The sequence below is a fragment of the Ictalurus punctatus genome, chromosome 4 (genome assembly GCF_001660625.3).
Source record: "Ictalurus punctatus breed USDA103 chromosome 4, Coco_2.0, whole genome shotgun sequence".
Taxonomy (NCBI): domain Eukaryota; kingdom Metazoa; phylum Chordata; class Actinopteri; order Siluriformes; family Ictaluridae; genus Ictalurus; species Ictalurus punctatus.
Genome location: NC_071284.1, coordinates 15,287,469 through 15,307,500, shown reverse-complemented (window position 1 = coordinate 15,307,500; position 20,032 = coordinate 15,287,469). Strand labels below are relative to the sequence as shown.

The following is a 20,032-nucleotide window of genomic DNA, read 5'->3' as shown; positions in this document are numbered from 1 at the left end:
GCACTAACTACAATTAAATATCTACTAGGAAAATGACTTGGACAATGGATTTGAGGAATTGCATGTGTGTATTCAGCAACTAGTTTTCATTGTATAGCGTGTTTAACTGTTATCTCCCCTTGAGATTGCCTTCTATGTGTGTGTTTGTATGCTTATTTCATAGCTGAATTAATTTGTTCCCTGCCCTTGCGTGTAACCTTAGCTCTCAGGTCTTGGACATATGTTGTGTATAGGGTAGGAAGCAAACACCTCTCAGTGGTGTTATTATCAGCCAGCCAAAACCGGAAAGCTGTTTAAAAAATGCAATCCAGCACTGTTTTATCCTCCCTATTCATTCTATATAGCACAACATAGCCATCCAAGACAGGTGTTGAAGACATCCTAAGCATGCTAAATGCTAAGAACATATTAAAATTATTCTAAGCATTTACATACAATATATTTCATGCTGTTTGTATAATATACATACATACATATACATACATACATACATACATACATACATTATATATAAAATACATACATTGAGTTATTTTGAGGGGACAGCAAATTTATACTGTTACACAAGCTGTACACTCACTACTTTACATTGTAGCAAAGTGTCATTTCTTCAGTGTTGTCACATGAAAAGATATAATCAAATATTTACAAAAATGTGAGAGTTGTACTCACTTTAGTGAGATATATATATATATATATATATATATATATATATATATATATATATATATATATATATATATATATATATATATATATATATATATATATATATATCACACACACACACAATAAGTATACAATTGGGGTTAGAGAAATAGGTTGGCCATGCAAACATAGCTGTATGAAACTATGTCAAGAAGTCAAAATAAAAATATTTTAAGAGCAGAGGTCAGGAGTCAAGGGCCAACAATGAAGGAACATTCCCTCCTCATGCTTACTTCTCTATTCCGAAGCTGATAAAATCAGTACTTCTTGCACTGGCCTGGTCAAACTCCCTTCTGTACTGAGATTCAGTTCAATCATTTAAATTTTTTTTTTTTTTACTGAAATCAGTGTCTAGATCTAGACCCCAAAAACTATAGGTGACAGTGGTAAGGAAACTCACTGAGGCAGAATATAAAAAAGAAACCTTAAGAGGAGCCAGATTTAAAATTGAATTCTTTTCTAGGCAACTTATAGTAGGATTTGGATTACTGCAGAAAACAGTGAAGAGGCAAACAAGCACAAATGTGCTGGGAGTATACAGGATATCAGATATGAGCACAGTGTAAACAGGAATCTTGAGATGAACACATGAGATCTTCTGACATCGATTATAAACTTCATACAGACTTCAGTAGATGGATCACATGTTTAAAGGTCATGACACACAGAGCTGATAGAAGATTGAAGAAACTGTAGAAGAAATAGTGCCTATTGAAGCCAAATAAGGACTGTCTCCTCTCACCTTAAATCTTAATCTTGAATACATGCATGGAAGGTTATAACCACCATACCAGGAGGCGATCATCGGTATTCTTTTTTATTATTATTATTTTTTATAAACACAATATTGTGATAAATACACCTACAATCCAAATCGCATGCAACTACACTAAATAGCCTGTCAAGATATTGCCAACCAGTAACAATACTATTACTGGTGAATATATAAAACATATTTTTATTTTGACTTAGTCATAGTCTCACACAGCTGTGGCTAGTTTACTCAGTCCACCTATTTCCCCCACCCCAACTGTATACTATTTAGTACAAAAGTATGTGATTTGGGACATAGCCTTTTTCAAGACACTGTGAATATTTAAATGGTCTGTTCAACCACAGTAATGTAAAAATGTAGCTCAGAAATGAGATACTCTGAGTGGGTATGCTCTTGTGTGAATGTTTTTGCTTGTGTGAGACACAGCGCAAAGGTACACTCGGCTCAAGGCTAATTTATACTCCTGTGTCAACCATGGGGGTTTATGGGTATAAGTATGGTGCACAGAGTCGTACTGATGTGTAGTCCTCCAACATCCTAACAGCATGTCATGCGTCATAGCATCTATGGTTTCAGGAATCTTCCTGCCTTTATCTGAACGTTGATTAGTTCAGTCAGGGAGGTGTGTCTAGGTGCATACCTGAAAATGTCATGAAGAGAAATTGTGGCCCTTCATTCATGGGTTTTTAAAAGCGATTACAGAGTTGATGATATTTTTTAATCTGACTATGCTATAAAGGGCACAAAGAGTCCAGAAAGTGCTGATGTGCTGTGAGATAGGGGAAAGAGAGTGTCAGTCTGCAGTTCCTCTGGTCACCATGGGCATAAACAACATGCTCCGGGTTACTGAACGGAAGGTCGGGGGTTCAAGCCCCAGCACTGCCAGGCTCTGGGTTACTGATCGGAAGGGCTGGGGTTCAAGAAATTTCACTTTCTGATTGGAAGGTCGGGGGCACACATTCATTTCAACAAATGATCAAGCCCCAGCACTGCCAAGCTGCAATTGTTGGTCCCTTGAGCAAAGCACTTGACCCTCTCTGCTCCAGGGGCGCTTTATCATGGCTGACCCTGCACTCTGACCCCAACTTCCTGACATGCTGGGGTATGCGAAGAAAAGAATTTCACAGTGCTGTAATGTATATGCGACCGATAAAGACTCATTATCATTATCATCAGTTAGTAAAACTGTTGTCGTAGTTAACATGAACATTAGGCAAACGTAAAAATAATAATAATAAACTATGCACTTATGAAAGGGTATACATTAGAGGCTAATTATATATTCTTTTTCAATACACAATATCAACACCCCATGTCTTTGTTTCATCTGTGATTCCAAGTGGACTCCAACACTGGAGTTGAAATTGAACTATGCAGGAAGTCAGATGTGCATGCAGATAGTTGCTGTCCACTTCTGCACATAATGGCTTAAGATGAGACTGGAATGGATCAGAATGGTTGATAATGAGGTTGTATTGTAGAGAACATGGGAAGGTTGGGTAGTAAAAGACATGAAACTCAAGAGCTCACTCACTCAAGGTAAGAGTGTGATTTTTCTGCGTAGCACAAAGACTACTCTAAAATCCTGCCTAATTACATAGCCTCCTACAGAATGATATTTTTTAAGTGACCATAAATACTGAATATTGTAGTACCTTATGGAAAGCATACCCAATGCATAGATATAGGCACCACTGGATTAGTCGATTTATTAAAAGAAATGTTATATTGAGGCATTTCAACAAATGATTGGAATCATAAGAATATCCTGATTCTAATGTATTATGCAAACAAATATCACGTCAGTGATAAAAACAATTGAGGTAAATCACAAAAAAGGGCTAATGAAGCACTGAATATTTGAGACATAACTTCAATCTGGAGCCATGAAATACATGGACAGCCATGTTGAACTTTGCACCCCAGTGCGGTAGATGGAACAGAATATGGTCATTATAAATGATTAATTCCAGTGACCCTGAGATAAGATTTAGATTCATACGTGCATGAAGCGGAGAGATGAATAGTGACACAGCTGTGTGGCTAAATAGGACCACACACAAATTCATACTCTGTATCAATGGTAACAGTAATGAATAATTGAATAATGAATAATGAAAACTGGAGACTATTATTAGACAGTGCGGTACAACACGTTGCCATAACAAATCCGGAATTTTGCTGTCATTTTAACTGCCAAAAGACCTGCTGAATATCTCAAACTAAATATCTATGCTGAAACTGACTCCCGTTCTTGACAGGTTTCCAAGCTCACTGAACATGGAAATGTGGGTTGAGCTACAACATGATTGGGCAAACCAAATATCATGAGTCATCACTCGAGCCAGACAACTGACATTTTTGAAAGAAAATCCCCCCCAAAAAAACACAAGGCCCGTGTTGCAAATAACATACTACGGTTCTAAATATTATGTCACAATTTGTTACATCATATTCTATTTGGTTGTCCTTACACAGAACCAAATGACAAATAAAAGCTCAATCTGCCATTGAAGCTCCTTCACTGTTGCTATTGATGTCGGTGTTAACACTAGCATTTTGTGAGAAACGATGTCACCAACCGACTACCTACAGAGAACTCCTCCTACTTTCAGAGGTACAGTCATGTGACAGGAGAAAGACCAGGTTATATACTAGGACATGGACAGAACTGAATTCAGATTAATAACCATTACCATGCCATACCACACTGTCTAGCAAAAAAGCACTACAAAGTTTCGGGGTATGGAAATAAAGGTAGCAGAATATATAGGAATCAGTAATGAATCAGGTGAACTCCACTTTGTCTCAGGTTGCACCATGGGGCACATATAATGCCCCTGCACAGGTAAAGGACACCGCAGATAAAAATGGAGCACATTCTGTCATGCAGGCGAGGAACTTCTTCTGTGTTCGTTATTCAGCGATGGCAGAGAAATACAGAGGACGAGACAAGAGAGTGAGGTCATGCCCTTTTTCACAAAAGCTCTGTCCATGACATCATTAATGTTAAGGGGGTGAGAGGTCAGCAGGGCAAATAGTATTCTCATGAGCAGTCAGGAGCTGCTTTAGTAACAGTGTACAACACACATACTTATAGGTATATGTGCGCCTGTGTGTGAGTGTGAGTGTGAGTGAGAGAGAGAGAGAGAGAGAAACCATACATATAATGGCCACTAACGAGCAGATCAAAATCTACATAGATCAGTGAAGCCTGCTGTTATTAACGACTTGCGAGCCCACCCTTTTACGAACCAGTGCCTGAAAGCCTAGCGTACTACTCAAACGTAAAAGTCTGACCAGTAGCCAATAAGCCATTAGTGTCTCTTTGAGCTTAGATGAAGGAGGAAATGAACGTGCCTGTATTGTCATGGACGGACACATCAACACCGGGTGCAGTTTGACACAGTCATACTTTCTTTTGACCTTGAGAGACTGGGCTGTGATCTAAAATCATGAGGTCAAACACTGCTGTTTGGGGTTTATGGGGCCCACTTCTTTGGAGCTGACCTCATCCACTAGGAGCTTATGAAGAAGCTTATAAGGTAATTGGGTTCCTGGTGGGAGCAGTGGAGAAACTGACATGCTTACACCAGCCAGCAGGGGGCACTTCTATCCTCTGTCCCTTTCATGAATGTACTGTATGTAAGAGTTGGAGGTTGTTGTGGGTGTATGGCCTCAAACTAGTCCATAAAGCTGTAGGCAAGCAGCCTCTGAATGTCAAGGTTTACAGCTTTAATCACACTCACACGCTATACCTGTTTTCAACAAACTAATTAAGTGTTTTACAAAAACTCACATATTCAGAGTGAGAGCCCATTAAGGCTGTATCATAGCTTAAGATCAGTTTATGATGTGAGGAAGGCTTTTAGTGATGGGCTGCTAATTTCAACTCACTTCAGGGGAGTTTCATCACAGCCATGCCCTCAATTAGAAGTGTGTCAGTACGGTGAGATCGAGAAAGACAGCGATGGAGAGAGAAGATGAAAAAATAAATAATAAAGAGGATTCTGTGGTGTACACACTGAGTTAGTAATCAACACTGCACATAAAATGCTAACACTACCATAACACTGTTAGAGTATAAGTATGGGTTTTATTCAGTCCATAAAACCACACTATATTTAAAAGATCCAGCATGCCAAAAACAGATTTGAACATTACTACACTGCTACATTTAATCAAATTCAGGCTGATGCAATCACTCTCAGATTTCCCTGTAATGTTAGTACATAAGAGAACCAACCAAATTTTTTTTTTGTCTCTCCCATGCTGTTGCTGTACCTACCTCAACCGACGCCCCCTGTAGACAGTTGAACATTTTACAGAACACCTGGAAAGAGGAGGGAGCAGTGCAGATGAGACACTCGTTCAAACAATCACAAACATGTCAGTCTCCGTCTGAGCCTGCGGGTCTGAAAGTCACACTATGATCTCCGGCCTCAGAACAGACCTAAAATATAAGGCTTGATTTCTGCGAGGAACAGCACGACTGGAGTGTCTAGTGTGAAGGGATGGATAAAATGAGTTTACAAAAGAGGCACAGGCAATCTGAGGGGATCTGAGCTGTGCTGCTGAACAGTAATGAGAATACGCTTAGAAAGACATTCATATGCAGATATATTCATAGCTGCATTAATGTGCAATTTCCACCCTGGTGCATACGTAACCTGTTGGATCCTGCTGTGCTTTCACAATACAAGAATTTTTTTTTCTGACCTCTCACCTGCTCTGCTACAGATCTAAATCTCACTCACTAGCTGCTACTCAGTGCACACACTATGGTCTGAATGTTCCACTATTTACATCAGTGATGATGCATTAAAGATCACTGACACTGACCTACTACAACTTCATCACCTATTTGTAACCAGATGGTCGATGAAGGCCCAGTCCATCACAGCATGGAAGCCTTTCAGCCAGTTCGTACCCAGTTTTCCCTTCACCTCTTTGGCAACCACTTCATACACCAACCATGTTAAAAATCGCTTTTCCCCCACAATCCTTCAGGATTATTAACCTATTCTATAACCTATTATGGTTTTGAAGCGTGCCTAATTTTGTTTTAGAGGTCTCATACAAAAGATTTACATGCAACCAAGGTCAAAAAACACTTTAATGTGCTCATAATTTTAATTGCAGCATTAACCCCCCCCCCCCCCCCCCCCCCGTGTCACAAACGAATCGTTACATGATCCGTTCTAAAAGATTCAGTCTAAACTCCTCCTTTCAGAGAGCATACTCTGCTCTGATTGGTCTGATGTCCCAGTCTGTTGTGATTGGTCTACCGCTATTAGCGAGCAGCCGATGAAGACCAGAGGCGGGGCTTTTTGTTACAAACCTACGTAGGTTAATACAGGAAGTAAGTCTGGAATTACTAACGACTCGTTTCAGCTTTTCAGAATCGCTTCCTTCTTTTGAGAGTCAATAACCCCGTTTGTCGTGCGCTTTGATTTTTGAAACTTTGCAAACGTTTTTACATCCACAAACAGCTATATAACACACTACAGGAAAGGTAATATTTGGAAAACCAAATATAATAGGTGCACTTTAATGGACTTCTTTCCTAGTCAGTCCCACCTTTTCAAAACTGTACCATACTGTAAATATTGTCATTTTATTGCCATACTTTACATACTATATTGTATTAAATGTTTTTAACCACACTATATGAACACTTCTATATGACTGCCTTGCAGATTAGACATTAATTCAAAGCGTGTTCACACAAGTGGTATATACAGCAGTTATTTGGCGGCTGTAGCTCAGATGGTAGAGTGGCTTTCTCCTGATGGCAGGCTAGTGCCATGCATGGCAGCTCTGCTACCATTGGTGTGTGTGTGAATGGGTGAATGAGACACAGTGTAAAGCACTATGTAGACCCTATAAGGTTAAAAGGCGCTATATAAGTGCAGACCATTTAAGATTTATTTGGCAATATTAATGTTGTCATATTCTTACCATTATTGTATCTATTTCTCCTTAATGACTACTGCATTGTGCAATATTATTATTGTCATGTTTATATAGACAGTTGTAACTTTTCAAACGCAGTGGAGTTCTTCTGATATAGCAGCACAATCTTATTGTATTTGCATAAAATACGTATAAAAAAATGATATAAACATGACAATTATGCTTGAATAATACTTGAAGTACAGAATTGTGTTGTGAATGTGTCATGAAGTCTCTCTCTCTCTTGGTGTACGTGTTCTGCATTTCCTCACCTCATACCTGTCTGTCATGCTGATTAGATGGCTATTATGGCATCAGACTGAGTGCAGTGCTGACATTAAACATTGGTCAGTAATACAAACATCATTTAACCTGTCTGTCTCCTGCGCCCATTCTATATTATCAGTGTATTTACACATTATGTTGTGACATGTTGCAAGGCCACGTATATATATACTCATATAATCCAACCTATAACAACAATAAAAACAACAAGAACACCACAAATTATTTTCCAGTTTCCAATCAAATGCTACAGATGCTACACTGTCTGTCCTCTGCCTTCCTCGTCTTCCACACATGTAAAAGGAAATTTGGTACACATTTCAGCTTACCTGAGTTCCACAAGGATGTCTGTATCGAGGTTAATATCACAAGTACATGTAATGTGTAAATAGTAATGCGCATTCATTATAAATTCTGCTGGTCAACTGCTTATTACAAAATTTAGAAAACATTCACTTGTATTTGAAACAGGGATGTTTTGTTATCCAATTCTTAAAGAAAATGATAGAGATAATACACCTTTAAAATACATATTTTTGTGCCTTTACTCTACCATCTCTGTATAGAGCGAATCTAATAATTCTCTCTCTCGCTCTCTCACTCTCTCTCTCTCTGACATTCACATAATACAGAAAATTACCTTCATATATATACTGCCTTGGGGTAAAAGTCAATTTCAATTGACCAAAATCTCAACTGACCAATATCACACATTCACCCACCCAAACACACACACACACACACACACACACACACACACACACACACACACACCTCAATCGACTCACTCCCAGATGATGTCATCAGCCTGTGAGCTATTCATTTAGTTATTTATTTTTATCATTGCTGGGTATCGGGGGTATAGTACACACAAGTTAGCACAAGTCGAGAGACAAATGGAGAGACATGAGCTTGGGTTACTTTCTGTGTAGAGCTTCACATGTTCCTCCATATTCTCCAGTTTCCCCCTCTCTCCCAAAAAACTGTCTATAGATGAACTGGTTATGCTTAATTGCCCCTAAGTGTGAGTGTGTGAATATGTGTGCTCATGGAGTCCTGTGATGGCTTGGCGTCCTATCCAGAGCGTATTCGCTCCTCACACTCAGTGTTTCTGGGATAGGATTCATCGTGACACTGACCAGGATAAAACAGTTACCGAAGACGAATAAATGAACTTAACCAGTGAAGCAGGACAGATTCAGTTTTATTGCTCGTAAAGGAGACAACAATGAAGTTCTGCAAGTCTGGTGTCTGAAATATTGTCCTATTCCTCACAAATGAGGAAGGATAAATTGGACGCTAACCTAGTGCAATGCATTTGGGACTACATGAGAACACTGGATATTTTCATGTGCTTTTGGAAATGACTATAAAATTGACTATATAGTGGATCAGGTGCTGTTTGGCTTTGACATTGGCTTTGGTATCCATAAACAGCTGTGAGACAGCTGTAAGGAGAACACAGAACAACCATTGTTAGAATAAATGCTTATACTCAGGAATGGTACATACACTAACAAAGAATCTATGGATGATACAAACTTACACAGTAAGGAAATGTAACCTGCTTATGCCATGACGATTCGGGAGAGCTACTGTGTCTATATGGTTTTTCATCTATTTCTATTCCTCCATTATATAGACATTTAGAGTATGACGGCCCAGACATCTAATGTCCCACTGCCATTGGCTGGAAAGGCCATGAGAGTTGCCATGGTGACTGGTAACCAATGACCCTATGAGAAGAGTGGAGAGGAGAAAGGAGACGATAGTAGGACTAATGTGCTCCAGTACCACTGATAACTGATAATACAGTCGACATTCTTCTGCTCCTATGCATCACTACGAATTACACAAAGCACACCAGCCTAATCCTGAAGACTCTCTGACCCCTCAACACACACACACACACACACACACACACACACTCCCACAGGTCCACGTGCAGACATGCATTCGTAAAGAACTCAAATATATGTCCAGATACCTAAAACTTGTACTATACACACCATTACAATGCTTAAACACACTCCTGACACAACAGTCATTTGTGGATGAAACCATTTTAAAGCTAAAGCAGTTCATTGGGATGACAAGTGCTAAAAGGGCTCTTGAATGGAGCATAGTGGAGAATGGTCAAAATAGCAGCCAAAAGCAGACCAAAAATCACACGCACTCAGCAGACAGACTGAGAAAGACAGCAAAAAAAAAAATGAAAGCATTTTTTTTAATGGACAGAGTCAATGTCTAAATCACAATCTATTCCACCTATTGTGCCACAAAATCGTCGATTCTTGCCCAGAAAATCAGTCTGAGTCAGCATCAAAATGCTGCTAGTCTGGAACTAAAAACTAGTAACACCATGGGTTTGGGAGGGGCAGCATCATTTCATTGCCATGACAAAATAAACCTAATGAACATGAACAAAACTGAGGAGTTGTAGGAAGGTTATTCTTTACTGTTAATTACAATAAACTGAATGGGAGCTGCAGTGATAATGCCAATAACAAACATATTTAAGGGAGAATAAATAGCTAAAAGCAATAAAGCATGTATGCTGTCTATTATGTTGTCCTCTGTATAAAACACTGATGGATTGGACTTTCCATAGTAAACCTCGTCTCAGCCTGAGATGCTCTACTTACTGGTTACAAAGCAGCTAAAATCTTTTGTGCACTTTTCCGGCCACAATCTTTAGAATGTTGAAGTCTGCAATCTGAATGGCTCTCCACATTTCTGTATATACATACATCCAGGTACCAGCTTTCAGAGGAAATCAAATTCAGTGGGAAAGCAAACATCATTATCATTTCAGTCACTGGACCCTCGCCTTTAAAAGTTATTAAAGAGATTTGTATGAAGCACTTAGTGGTGAACAAACACGATAATCAAGCAGGTTTGCCAACAGGCTGTGGGAAAAGGTCTGTAGTTGGTCATCTGCCATGTCACTCAAATGGCTTCTTTATGTTAAAGTAGGCGGTTCTTGGCCTTGCTTATTGACGAAACGTACCAGACACTCTAGCAAAGCTGACCTTCTCCTGTCAGAGACAAAATGAGAAAGAAATAAAGATATACTGATCCTCTGCTTTAGCAATCAATACATAAAAACAAAGATTCTTTAAGGCCTAATGTGTAATGATGAGAAACAGACAGATAATCAGTGAATGGTCTTGATATGCTGTAATAAAATGTCTATAAATGTTTGGAGTGAGGTATAATGAATGAGAGAGTGTGTGTGTGTGTGTGTGTGAGGGGGTGATAGATTGGTGTAGAGCTGTGTGCTGACATTTCCAATGTTGAAATAACAACCACTGTGTTGAAGGAACTATTTACAGTGATAATTTGGGTTCATCTGGAATATATATAAACACCATGAGCGTTAAATCAGTACAGAGTTAATTTAACACACTTATACACCAGCCTCACTGTAGGACGTACTGACAGCTCAGACACTACATAGACATTTGGACAACTCGTCTGATATAGAGCTTTCCCAAATGGCCAGTTATTACACACACACATACACACACACACACACACACACACACACACACACACACACACACACACACACAGCCCTCCAATCACACACATGCAGTTGACTTACTATCCCAGTGAGAACCTTCCATTAATATAATTATTAATGCAGATAACTAATGCTATGCTACACCTACAGCTAACCCTAACCTTAACCACCATAGCCAATTTTGATAAAAATAAAAGTTGCAGTTTTTGTTACCAATTACATTTCCTCACCAGATCAACAAATCAAATATTCCTATCCTTATTCAGCCAATTTGCCCCTATCAAACTATAAAAACATGCCACGCCCCCCACAAACACGCACACACACATATCTCAGGCAAATGTACAAAGAATGTCAACATACAATATACGCACACACGGTACTGCAGTATAGGGCGGCGATAGAAAGCAACACGCAGGATCAGTGTTTCCCCGGAGAGCAAGAGAACAGTGTACAGATCCGTTTTTACCCCTGCAGAAGTGGAGTAGGCTAATGAAAAACACAGGCCTACTTCCTGCTCTGTGTGTGTGTGTGTGTGTGTGTGTGTGTGTGTGTGTGTGTGTGTTATTTTTCAGGATGATATATGGAGTTTCTTGACACGCTGATGCTGGCTAGTCAGAGAATATGGATGATCCAAAAGTGCCCATGCAGGCGTTATGCATGAGTGTTCCAAAGGCAGATTGGAGTAAAAGACCGTTTTTGGATTACATGCATTAACACACTGGACCGACTGCAGGCTCAGTTCGGGAAGACTCTCGGAAAGCATGGCGTAGATATACACTGGAGTACTGTAAAACTAATGAACATAACGTTTTAGTCCTACATATTTCTTTATTCAATCAAACAGAAATCCATGCATCTCTGCTCTAATTCATCCATTTATTCATTTAGTTACTAGGACCTAATTACTATGCCTCCTTAATCCTCTGGGCTTTTTTTTTTTGTCTTTTTAAAAGAGATAATGAATGAATTCCTTCACTAATCCATATTATTACTCATGCATAGGAGATTCATCCAAAAGAAAGTGTCTTTGTTTGAGAAAGAGAGGCAGACAATGAGAGGATGTGTGTGTGCGTGTGTGTGCGTGCGCGTGTGTGTAGGGTTGTTTTGGGGGGCTGGGGTTTAGCACATTCTACCTTCTTCTGCATATATGAACACACAGAAGCCCACTATTGGCTAGTGTTGCTGTGATTGACAGGGGTAAGATAAAGAGTATGCCATTCCTTCCACCTTGAAAGCCAATCCTGTTCCCTTGACTTCCAGCCATGGGTGGCTATGGCTTTGCTCATGATCTCCCAACAATAGGGCAAATACTTTTCTGTCGCACCACTTGAGAGATTAGTAGTTCTTCAATATCAGTCAATAGGTTTGTCAAAGGTTTTGTTGCAGGTGCATTGCTAATGTTCATCTCACTAGAAAAACAACTCAGTTGCCATACCATCATTTTGGGACGAATATAATAGTGTTGGGTGGGAATGGGACGTCGCCATGTTCATAAATAATAGATAACTGCATACTGTATGGTAGTACTGTAGCAGAGTTAAAAGTCAACCAAGGTGGTAACAGCATCACTTGCAATTAGCTGCTGTGTTAACCCATGTTGCCTTTTATACCAGCTGTGGGTGGAAACGGGTTAGATGTGGCTTTGAAACACAATGTCACGTTTGACTTCACTATTGACTTGAAATTACTAAACGTGCTTTCATTCACCTGTCACACACACACAGTAGACAGAAGTTTGTGTATAAGTGTTTGGTGGTGTGTAGGAGGGTGTAGGTGTGTGTCTGTATGGATGAGGAGGTCATTTCTGTTCAACACTCCTCTCCAGTTATCTCTCAGAGGAGCCAATACTATAACCATTACTCAAAACTGACGGGCTGCACACAACAAAACTGACAACTCAAGGCACATAAAGAGTAAGAAAGAGAGCGGAAGAGAAATTGAAATAGAGGGGGGCTGGGGTGGACAGCAATGCCAGGCTTCAGTCCTTAGCCAAAATATGCAAGTCAAATATTTGGTTCCACTCATCATTGGCTGTGCCACTCCTCTCGTCTCTGTCTGCATTAAAACGTGAGACTCGGAGTCCCAACAGCTTAGACCGAGCTATTCAGGCCCACTGTCCACTGGAATGCGTGTATGATGTACAGAACAGAGAAAATCCCTATATGAAAAGAGCAACAGCCTGATAATCAAAGGACAGAGTTTCACAGAAATTACACCTACATTTAACAGCCGATCACAAGAGCTTTTCTCACACACACACACACACACACACACACACCAGACAGTTATTTACATGTGCAGACGGCAGAAATGAGCAAAACAACATTACACCCACAGGCTTTCCCTTAAAACATGACCCGATTTCCTGTCATCGCTGCACTTTAAATGACCAGACATGTAATATCATCTCTACCAGTTTAAGTCTTCAGAACTAATGTTCAGCAGAGCCAATTTCACATTGAAAAAGAAAATGTTGCTAGAAACAAAACACACAGATGCACGCTTAATTAGTCTCTTACTGAGTGACGTTTCATCCATGTTACCGCAGGCTTGCTATTAGTTAGACAATCTTAAGCAAGTCCATCATTCCATCATATCCATCACTGCCTCTACTTTGAGCTCTACTACAATTCTAAAATGGCACACGCACAAGTATACACACACACACACACACACAAAGCTGTCTATGGTTTAGCTCTAACTGCACAGCTCTGATTATCTCTACCATAATTATATACACATATGCAGACATATCACACATTCTCACACACACTCATTCATGTTTGGATTCGGGTGAGGACCCTCTACTGACATAATTGTTAATGCAGCTAATTAATGCTATGCTACACCTAAATATAATCTCATACTTAGTTACCATAAGGAAATACTTTGGCACTTTTAGTTTTTAAATAAAAGCTGCAGTTTTTGTTTTTTTTAAACCCTTGTGGGGACCAACCAAATGTCCCCACAGGGTCAAAGCTGTCATCCTTGTGGGGAAATATGGTCCCAAACAAGATATAAAGACATGGTCGGTCGGGGTCTCTCTCTCTCTCTCACACACACACACACACATACACAGTTTATAAAGGTGTGCTTTAATATACAGAAAAATTGTTTTTCCAAACAGTCTTACTGTACACTGCCACAGCTGAAGAACACACAGACTACTTGGACCCTTATTCTCCCAAAGGAACATTGGGAACATTGTAGCGGCTATAATTCATGTCAGAAAGTTTATTTTAAATGTCTGAACGTTCGACACAAACAAACAGTTTCTAATCATTTTCCTAATGATCTGCCTAAACTGTGTTTTTTACTGACTTCTTTCACAAGCCTGTATACCTGTATATTTTTATATTTCTTTGTAAATTCTAGTTTGTAATGAAGCCATGGTTAGTCATGATCTGATGCACCAGTCAAAAACCCAACAGTGGCAGTTTGGCAGTGCTGGGATTTTTCTGATCAGTAAGTCAGAAACTTAACCACTAAGCCATCACCATGGAGTCATGCTGGAATTCACATTGCTTTCACATAATATACACCAAATAATAACAGAAACAATTTGTTCAGGAAACTGTTTCCTAGCTGTCTGTGCTCTTTGTTTTTTGTTTGTTTGTTTGTTTGTTTTTAAGCATAAAAGCTGAACAGTAGGCAAGGTGGCTTAGTGGTTAGCAAATATGCCTCAGACCTCCAGGGTTGGGGGTTTGATTCCTACCTATGCCCTGTGTGTGTGGAGTTTGCATGTTCTCTCCGTGCTTCGGGGGTTTCCTCCAGGTACTCTGGTTTCCTCCCCCAGTCCAAAGACATGCGTTGTAGGCTAACTGGCATATCCAAATTGCCCATAGTGTGTGAATGGGTGTATGATTGTGCTCTGCAGTGGGTTGGCACCCTGTCCAGGGTGTCCCCCCACCTCGTGCCTCGTGGATAGGCCCCAGGCTCCCCGCAACCCTGTGTATGATAAGCAGTACAGGAAATGGATGGATAGATGAATGAATGAGTCTTCATTAATCACATACATATTACAGTAGAGTGAAATTCTTTTTTGCATATCATACCAGCAAGTTAGCGTCAGAGTACAGGGTCAGCCAAGATACAGCGCCAAAAGGACTTTGCTCAAGGGCCCAACAGTGGCAGCTTGACAGTGCTGGGGCTTGAACCCCCAACCTTCCCATCAGTAACCCAGAGCCTTAAACGTCATGCCACCACTGCCCCTATGGATGGCTGGATCTATCTGAACAGTAGCCAGCAGAAGGTCATTTAACTGACCAATGAAATGACCTCACTTCACAATCCACTCATGTCACACACAGTTTGTGTGTCTGTGTGTGTCCTAAGGTTGAAATATCTAAAGAGAAATACAGACCATGTTAACATGATGGACAGATGAGGACACTTCAGCAGACAGCAGAGAAAGAAAGAGACCAGGAGAGAAAGACTGAAACACTCCGCGGCCAATTTCTCTGGACTGGACACTCAAGCCCGGTAATTCATGGGACATCAATCCTACCGTCCATATAAACACACCGACCAGATGAGCAAATCAGACAGAATGACTCTTGCAATCTAGTGGCCCTTTTTCAAGGACACTCTGTAACAGGGTAAAACTGGCCTGTATGATATCATCATAATCACGAAAAAAAAATAATTTCTCTCATTATGGCAGAAGCTATCACAGTTCCATCTATACTAGTGACAATCTATGAAAGATAGCAAAAGAAAAAGAGGAGGGAAATCTAGCAAAATCTAGCTGTCGAGATGAAAATGTCACTGCAGGCATCAGAACCACAGGTTAAAAGCTTTGCTTTGAGGCAACTGAAGAATCAGAACATGGGAAGGAAGCTCTGTAAAAAGACTGTCACGCAAGCCTTGTCACAGAAATGACAAAGAAATATACAGAATTGTCTCCATGCACAGAAATCAATATCCCCCTTAAAGTTCCAATAGAGAAGCCAACATCTTCATTAATTGCGCACTCCTGGGACTAGAGACTGAAGGGCTTTCAAGACTTCCACAACATAACCACAATTCACTGGCTAAGAGCCATGAAGGTCAGACAGAAAGAATTCACTGCATACATCTATAAGCAGGACACCACTAACCCTAAAAAATACACACCACTGAAACCTCTAAGTCAAACTCAATGTTAGGGCCAGGTCTTCTTTTTTTTTTTCTTTTAAGTCAGAACAGTTTTTGTAATATCTGGCAAAGTTTAAAAATCTTCCATTTCAGCAGCTATCAATAAAATATCTCGCAGAGGGTATTCGTGGTGCTCTAAGCTCTTAATTAATTGGATTAAAATGAGTGATGTGGAACAAAGGACAAGTAAGGATTAACACACGACAGGCCATGCCACTATAGGAAAGTAATCCACGAAGGGGTGGAGTCATAATAAATAGATTATTTTCTAACAGTGCAGTTACATCGATCCGTTTAAGATCTATATTCGGGTTGCAGCTATAATCTGAATACAATGTTTATATGCGTACAGGCATCAGAATATTCAAGGGGTGCAACAGCTAATCGATAAAATCGATAAGAATGGATCATTAAAATAATCAACAACAAATTTGATTATGGATTAGTTGGGTCTGTGACGTCACTGTGGATATCCCCGTCAGTGACATCACTTCACAATGGTGAAAACGCATTTCTATGAATAAAACCCATCTGAAAAACAGCGGAGGTCACAGAGTGAGCTGCTGAGGGAAAAGTGTACGATCCAGATTGTCCGAAACAGGAGAAGGTTTTATATTAAGCGCTTCAAACAAACTCGTAAGTGTATTAACGTGGCTTGTCGTGTCAGATGCGTGTGCTGTTTAATGTGTTCCAGACGTGTTTTCTTCAGCGCAGAAATGACATTTTTACATTTATAACCTTTTTAAGAGATTCACACCACTATTTCCATTTCACATAAAGTTCCGTCCTGACAGCGAGTGAGTCTCCATTAAACTTCACTGAACGAGCGTGAGTCCACGCATGCGCCTCAAATCAAACAGCGCACAATAGAAAGGAAACGCAATAACTCTGACTAAAACATTCATTTTGATCAAATATGTTTGATGCTATATTTAGCGATATTTAGAAACAAAAGTAATGGGGCTTTTTATGAGAGCACTAACTGTAATGAGGTTAGAACATGTAATTGTTTATAAATGTAAGAACTGTTGTACATTTACAGAATAAAGTAACGTTACTGTGTTCAGATGAGTGAACGTGTGTGTTACTGCAGAACATTCAACCTCTTACCTGTTAACACTTAGTTTAGGCTTTTGTTTTTCTTTTTTAGCATTTTTAATATAGTGATTTAACTTCTGCTTTAAAGCTTGTGGGCAATCTGTTGGTTTTTTGTTTTCAAAATATAATATTAATATTTTTAAAATCCTTTGTAAATGTAGCATAGATAGCATAGCATAGCCAACATATATACATTTAATAACTTTTTCATAGATTTCAATTTGCACAATGTTTGAAGGACAACATTGGGCAGAATGTGAAATAATTGTTGTTGGGGTTTTTTAAATACAGAAAATAAAAATTGGCCTTTTAATCCAATTAATCAATTAATCCAAGAAATAATCGACAGATTAAGCTATTATCAAAATTATCGTTAGTTGCAGCCCTATAATATTCCTCTACACAAGGTTCTTGGAAGTATGCCATTTATAAATACCTAGCCTACATCTAAGCATCTGTTAGCACCCACAATTCCTTGTGGACTGGGAATGCACATACATATCCTTTCAGTGGATTTTATGAATAAGCTGTTTACATGCAACAAATTGTCGATTAAAAACAGACCTATTTCAGGGGGGTGGGGGTGGGGGGCTTGGTTCAGTATATTGAGAATCAAAATATTGTCTTAATCGGAACTGAGCAATATGCATGACACAATACTAATTACAATATTGCCAAATTACGATTAATATTGGAATATTGATGTGCATGTAAACATAGTCAGTGTGGTATTCCTCTTACACCACAGCGATATGCCAACAATTTTAATCTTTAAGTACAATTTAAATACAAAAGCACGAACACCTGAGACTCTTCCATAAATGTTAAATAAATGTCTCCTAACAGAAAGCTTCACCATACTAACAATGTTTTTATTTGTTAGATAACAGCTTTCTCATTTAATCAGTTTTTTTTATATTAGCCTTAGATTATGTTTACTGTTCACCATACAAATGTGTCCCTGTGTATATACAGTGGGGGAAAGAAGTATTGAATATTTTTCAAGTATTCAACATTTTTTTCAGTAAATATATTTCCAATGAGGCTATTCACATGAAATTTTCACCAGATATCAATATTAACTGCAGAAATGCAGAAATATAAAGAATTCACAACATTAAAGTCCATAAATAAAGTTAGGTGTAATAAAGAGGAATGACACAGGAAAAAAGTATTGAACACGCTAACTGAAATTTATTTTTATACTTACTGGAGAAGCCTTTGTTTGTAATGACAGCTTCAAGACACTTCCTGTATGAAGAAATTAATCGGCCGCAGTATTCGGGTGTGATTTTGGCCCATTCTTCTAATCATATTGTCTTTAAATCTTGTTCAATTGAATTCAGGTCAGGTGATTGACTAGGCCATTCTAACGCCATGATTATTTTTCCACTGATACCAATTGAGAGTTTCCTTTGCTGTATGCTTTGGATCGTTGTCCAGCTGGAAGGTCCACCCACGTCTCATCTTCATCATCCTGGTGGATGGCAGCAGATTCTTCTCAAGAATCTCCCGGTAAAGGGCTCCATTCATCGTCCCTTCAATTATATGAAGTCTGCCAGTACCATGTGATGAAAAACAACCCCACACCATGATCCTTCCACCTCCAACCGTCACTGTTGGTATAGTGCTTAAGTGATATGCAGAGCCATTTCTTCTCCAAACATTGTGTGTAGTATTACAGCCAAAAAGTAAAATTTTGGTCTTGTCTGACCAAACTACACTCTCCCAGTATTTCATAGGCTTGTCCAAATGAGTTGTAGCAAAGTTTAAAGAGCTTCGACATGCCTTTTCTTTAGTAATGGAGTCTTGCGGGTGAGCGTGAGCAGTGGAGTGCATTGCCTTTTGTTTCCTCTGTGATGATGGCACCTGCTGTGTCCAAGTGTTTCTGGAGCTCTTTCCGAGTGATCCTTGGCTCTTGGGCTATTCTTCTGACTATTCTTCTGACTCCCTGGTCAGAAATCTTGCGAGGAGCATCTGTGCGTGGCCGGTTGATGACGGAGTGATGTTGCTTCCACTTGCGGATAATGACCCCAATGGTGCTTACTGGAAAAAAATATGTCTGTATCCGATTCCATCAATATGTTTTGCAGCAATAAGGTTCTGAAGGTCTTGGGAGAACTCTTTGCTTTTATGCATCATGAGATGTTTCTTGTGTGACACCTTGGTAACGTAAAGCCTTTTTTATATACCATCAATTTACTAAACCAGCTGATATTAATTTGCACATATAGGGGGTATAATTACTTACGGATTTCAGCTGGTTCCTTGCCTTACCTTGCCTTGGAGAACTGCTTTTTCTTAGTGTGTTCAATACTTTTTTCCTGTGTCATTCCACTTCATTACACATAACTTTATTTATGGACTTTAATGTTGCGAATTCTTTATATGTGTGGATTTCTTGAGTTAATACCAAAGTCTGGTAAAAATTTCATATGAATAGCCTCATTGGCAATATACTTACTGAAAAAAAATGTTGACATGTTCAATACTTCTTTCCCCCACTGTAATATAAACCTGTCATTTATATTACAGCTGGAACCACT

At 39.3% G+C, this 20,032-nt stretch overlaps 1 protein-coding gene across 4 annotated transcripts in view; it reads right to left on the bottom strand.

Moving 5' to 3' along the window:
- The window catches only part of bcar1 (BCAR1 scaffold protein, Cas family member), an 83,578-nt gene that overhangs the window by 41,192 nt on the left and 22,354 nt on the right, over positions 1-20,032 (bottom strand). Inside the window, exon 2 of one of the 4 annotated variants that reach the window (XM_047155096.2) lies at positions 5,772-5,816. The exons of the other annotated variants lie outside the window; for them this stretch is intronic. Coding sequence (XP_047011052.2) covers positions 5,772-5,816 — 45 coding nt within the window. The remainder of the gene's footprint in view (positions 1-5,771; positions 5,817-20,032) is intronic. 4 annotated transcript variants of the gene reach the window in all.